Source organism: Herpailurus yagouaroundi, unplaced genomic scaffold, assembly GCF_014898765.1.
Source record: "Herpailurus yagouaroundi ecotype Mexico unplaced genomic scaffold, PumYag 67702, whole genome shotgun sequence".
NCBI classification, from domain to species: domain Eukaryota; kingdom Metazoa; phylum Chordata; class Mammalia; order Carnivora; family Felidae; genus Herpailurus; species Herpailurus yagouaroundi.
In genome coordinates, this window is record NW_024420501.1 from 2,223,404 (window position 1) to 2,228,620 (window position 5,217).

Sequence of the window (5,217 nt, forward strand, 5' to 3'; positions counted from 1 at the left end):
CTTCATGGAGACAACTATAAAATGTTCCTAACAGATTCAGAATGCCGGAAATATGTTAATTGTCCTTAAGTTATTTACAGATTTATTGCCTTACCTGTATGTGCCAAGACAACAAACCTGGGGGGTTGTGTTCCACTCTTGGTTCAAAGCGGTCGGGCTTAAGTCCATGGAAGGCGAAGGCCAACTCAGTGCTGGAAGTCAAGGTAGTAACCCTGAGGGAGAACCAAGAACTCCCACCACAGAAGAGACAGGTCCCCACGCCCATCCTACCCCAGCCGTTAGCCATGAGAGACCAGATGTGGCAGAGCCTGATTTCTACTGGAGAAGGGGTACATTTTCAGGGACGTAAGGGCTTTGATCTGAGGGGGCAGGACTCAGGCTAGCAGAGGGAGGAACCCCAGGCCCTGCCAGGTATTAAGGTGAGGACCCTTATGGAGAGCTGAATGAGCCACCCACCCCAAACAGAGGGGCCCCACAGGCATGCACACCTGCTTTCAGCCCCGGGGAGGCCCCAGGAACAATTATCACTTACCACTCACATCGTCTGCATTTGTGCGGTGGGCATCTCAGGGGGCCTTAGAAAGGCAGAGGGTAGAGGCCCTATCAGGAAGAAATATAAATACTTGCAGAGTATCCCACGATATATAGGGAGCCGCAAGCCTGCCCTTACTGTCAGCTCGGACAGACCCCACTCGGGCCCGTCATGCCAAGACGGAGCCTGCCTCCTCTTTTGGTGAGATAAAGGCCTTGACCTGAGGGATGAGGCCTCAGTTCAACAGGGGGCGGGGGACTCGGCCAGTGCAATAAGTCAAGGTAAGGGTCAGGGGTTTTCCCATCCCAAGTAGATCGGGACCCGCCCCTACTATCAACTCTAGGAAACACCAGGCTGAGGACAGGGATGTGTTGCCTCCTGCCTTTCGGAATCTGAGGGAAGCGAGGTTCCCTCTGAGCGGGCTGGACTCCGTCAGAAGAGGGAGTTCAAGGTAAAGAACCAGGAGGAGGAGCCAGGAGTCCTCTCCCCAGACACAAACGGCCCTGAGTTCTTCCCTGCCCCCACAATCTTCCCTGGAAGGCCCCAGGCAGAGTTCCCGGAAGTGACGTACCTGACTTCCGCTTTAGGGCGGTCCGGGGGACCGCGAGGCTGTCTTCATCACTTGGGGCGTGGATTCAGGTCGCCAGAGGGAGGAGTTCCGGGCGTGGGCTCAGCTCTGGCACCTGAGGGACCGGGCCGGCTCCAGCACCCGTCAGGTGAGGACTCAGAGGGAGGGCTGGCGGTAGCTTTCACCGCGGAGCGGGTGCCCCAACGCCCCTCCCCCACCCCCTGTGGTCTACCCGGAAGGACCCCCGCGGGGTCCCGGATGTGGTTGATTCCCAACGTCCATCTTGGGAGCCCGAGGGCCTCGCTTTCTCTGACGGGAAGCGGGCCCCGGTGGTCGGAGGGACGTGCCGCCGGCTGGGGTGGCCAGGTTAAGGTGAGGACCCAGAATGAGGGCTGAGGAGGAGCTCTCGCTCTCCACCCCCACCTCGCTCGTCGTCTGCCTTACAGGCCCCGCGCAGGGCCCCAGACGGGGCCGAATCCGGGCCTCCATTTTGAGAGCCTGAGGGGAAAAAAGGCTTTTGTCTGAGGGGCGTGAACTCAAGTCCTCAGAGGGAGGAGGCCCGGGCTCTGCCAGGCCTCAAGGTGAAGACCCTTATGGAGGGCCGAGGGGACCTCTTTCCGGATAAAGGCGGGGGGGGGGGGGGGGGGAACACGCAGATACCCTTCCTGGTCGCCGGCCGTGGGTGGCCCGGAGCAGGGCGCTTAGGCCGAGGCGCCTCCCCCAACCCTCTGTACTTCCTTGTGGGTGGTTTCTGGGAGATGGCAGCCTCGGCCTGCGGGCCTCATTCTCGGGTTCGCCAAAGGGAGAGGGCGCAGGCCCCGTCGAGAGCCCGTGGGGAGTCCTCGGGAAGGACTGTGGCTCTGCCCCGCCCCTCCCCAAACCCTAAGGAACCTCTCCAGAAGTTTCTCGTGACCCCTTCTGTCAGCCCCCGGGGACCCCGGAAGATAGCGTCAGGCGGAACCTCCTTCTGTTTCCGAATCGGGGGTCTCAGGGAGGTGAGAGCCTTGGTCTGAAGGACCCAATATCTGGTGATCGAAGAGAGGAGTTTCAGACCCTGCCAGGTAGAATGGTGAGGATCTTTAGGGCCGAGAGGATAGGGCGGGCCCCACAGAAACCTGTCTTGTCTTTCAGCCGTGAGGGGCCCCAGCCAGGGCTGTCAGATACAGATGCCCCGTCCGCCCTGCTCACCTCCTTGCCTAGTGTCTTTGGAAGATGGGGGCGTTTCCCTGAGGGCAACATTCTTAGGTCAACAAAAAGTGGCTTCAGGCCCTCCCAGGAATAAATAGGGATACCCTGAGGAGAGCTGGGGGTCACCCTCAAGCCAGAACACGGAGGGAATTGCGCGGAGACCCACACAACCCCAGGCCATCAGCCCTAGTATACACCAGGCAGGCCCGGGAGGCCGAAGCCCCACTTCAGTCCCTTCTCGGTGGCGTTAGGGAGGGGACAGCCTTGGTCTGAGAGGTGCAACCTCAAGTGCAGGGGGAGGAGCCCCAGCCCTACAGGAGTCAAGGTGAGGACTCTGATGTGGGACCGGAGGACCTTCAGCCGTGGATAGAGGGCTCTCCAGCCCTGTCCTGCTCCTGCCGTCAGCCGTGCGAGGCTCTAAGTAGAGCTGTAAGGCAGAAGCATCTTCCTGCAACCCCCTGTCACCCCCTCACTTATTTGGCCTCTCCAGGAGACAGAGCCTCGGGGTGAGGGATGCAGCCTCAGGTCTGCAGAAAGGAAGGAATGCAGGCTCAATACGAATTGCTAATGGAAGGCTAAGGGTGATTTCCACTCCAGACAAAGAGGTCCCCACAGAAACCTGCCCCGCCCCTGGTAGCCCAGGAGCATGTCAGTCTACCTGAGTCCGCCCCTGTTTCCAGCTGGCATGGGGGGGGGGATCTCAGGGAAGTAAGGATCTTTGTCTGGAAAGGCCACTCAGGTCACCAGAGGTAGGCATCTCAGCTCCTGCTGGCCACTGAGTTAAGTACCAGGAGGGATGACGAAATCGAGCCACCATCCCAAAACATCCTGGATCTTAACCCCTGCTGTCAGCCCTGGAAGATCTTGGGCAGGGATGGGTGGATGTGACACCTCTCCACTTGTCTCACTGGTCTCAAGGAAGTGAAGGCCTTGGTCTGACAGGACAGCCTCACGCCAGCAGAGGGAGTCATGTCAGGCCATCGAGGGAGGAACCCCAGGCTCTCCCAGGAGTTAAAATGAGGACCCTGAATAAGGATTGGGGGCTCTCCCCACCTCTGGCCCTTGGAGAGATAAGTCCCCTTCTCCCCCCTGCTTCTGCCTAGAGAAAGCCTGGTACACAGTGTCCAGAGGTAATGCACCCTCACTGCTACTTGAACTGCCTGGTGGTCTCAAGGAGCTGGAGGCCGTTAGCAGAGGCATGAGTCTAAGGTTCTGCCAGGAGTTAATGTGAGGATGGAGGATGCGGTGGACCCCTACTCAAGAACAGATGGGGCCCAGCTGCCCCTGCCCCTGCCGTCAGACAAGATAGGACCCAGGGCATGGCGTTTGAATGTGGCCCCCCGTTGGCTTCCTCCTCTCTCGTCTCACGGCAGTGAGGTCTTGGGTTAAGGAAGGTGACCTCAGGTCAGCAGAGGGAGGAGTCCCACACCCTGGCAGGCATCAAGGTAAGGACAGATGACCCCCTGTTCCAGAAGAGAGATCCCCAGAGTCCGTCCAGCCCTTCTCCAATCAGGAAGACAGGAGATCCCTAGAGCACTAAGGAAGGGAACACCTGCTATGATGGCCTTTGTCGGAGCTGACACACTTGAGTCCTTCACGCTGTTCCTGTCTCCCTCAGGCCAGTTGGTTGCCGTCACCCACCTGCTGCCCATACCTCTGCCTGCTGCCCCCGACACCGGTCATCATGTCTCACAGTGAGAGTCAGAGCCACGAGCTTGAAGTAGGCCTTAAGGCCCAAAGAGAGGCTCAGGGCCTGGTAGCTGCACAGGTTCCTGCAACTGAGGAGAAGGAAACTGCCTCTTCTCCTCTCTCTCCTTTGATCCAGGGCGCCCCAGAGGCGGTGCCTGCTGCTGGAAACCCTGGTGTTCTCCAGCAGTCAGGGGAAGCCTGCTCTTCCTCCCCCGCCGTCGAAGCCACTCTATCGAGCAAATCAAATGAGGACTCCGGCCGCCCAAGACGGGATGCAGGTGCCTCCCAGGCTCCACCAGACCCGGCGATCTTGCCTGACGATGTCCTGGACGAGATGGTAGCTAAATTGCTGCAGTTTCTGAGTGGCAAGTATGTAGCAAAGAAGCCCATCACAAAGGCGGAAATGCTGAAGAGCATCAAAGGGCACAAGAACCACTTCCCTGTGATCTTCAAGAAAGCCTGTGAGTGCTTGGAGATTGTCTTTGGCCTCGAAGTGAAGGAAGTGAACCCCATCAACCACTCCTACGTGCTTATCAAAACCCTAGACCTCACCTACGATGGGATGCTGAGTGACGACCAGGGCATGCCCAAGACCGGCCTCCTGATCCTTATCCTGGGTGTGATCTTTATGGAGGGCGACCGTGCCCCTGAGGATAGGATCTGGAGGGTGCTGAGCGAGATCGGAGTGTATGCTGGGAGGAACGATTTCATCTATGGGGAACCCAGGAAGCTCATCACCGAAGATTTAGTGCAGGAAAAGTACCTGGTATACCAGCAGGTGCCCCACAGCGATCCTCCACAGTACGAACTCCTGTGGGGTCCCAGGGCCCACGCTGAAACCAGCAAGATGAAAGTCCTGCAGTTTTTTTCCAAGGTCACTGGCAATGACCCCACTTCCTTCCCGTACTGGTATGGAGAAGCTTTGCGAGACGAGAGAGAGCGAGCCCGGGCCACAGTGGCCACCACCGATGGTACTACTGTCACAGCCGATGAAGGTTCCAGTGTTCCGTCCGGCAGCTTCTCTTGCCCTGAGTGAAGCCTGAGGAAGATCCTCCACTCTGTGGTTGAAGAGGGCAGTCGAAGTTCTAAACGGTGGAGGACGGAATTGCAGATTTTATCTTTTTTTTTTTTCGTTTTGGTATTTTTCAAATGCTCTTGCTTCTAAAAGGTTAGCTTCATGGTCTAGGTTCATGAATGACCCTGGTCACATCTTTACTGCTGTTCATTAGGCTTAAGAATA

General features: G+C 57.9%; 1 protein-coding gene across 3 annotated transcripts; it reads left to right on the top strand.

The window, feature by feature from the left end:
* Positions 1-1,113: 1,113 nt before the first annotated feature.
* Positions 1,114-5,013, top strand: LOC121025803 (putative MAGE domain-containing protein MAGEA13P). 3 transcript variants are annotated; one of them, XM_040468541.1, is made up of 2 exons: positions 1,114-1,248; positions 3,907-5,013. In XM_040468541.1, exon 2 carries the CDS (start codon positions 3,973-3,975, stop codon positions 5,011-5,013), a length of 1,041 nt encoding a protein of 346 aa, XP_040324475.1. In that variant the 5' UTR covers positions 1,114-1,248; positions 3,907-3,972. The 3 variants fall into 3 exon arrangements, with proteins under 3 accessions (XP_040324475.1, XP_040324476.1, XP_040324478.1); XM_040468542.1 differs by lacking the exon at positions 1,114-1,248 and adding an exon at positions 1,389-1,472; XM_040468544.1 differs by lacking the exon at positions 1,114-1,248 and adding an exon at positions 1,486-1,681.
* The last annotated feature ends 204 nt before the right edge of the window (positions 5,014-5,217 follow it).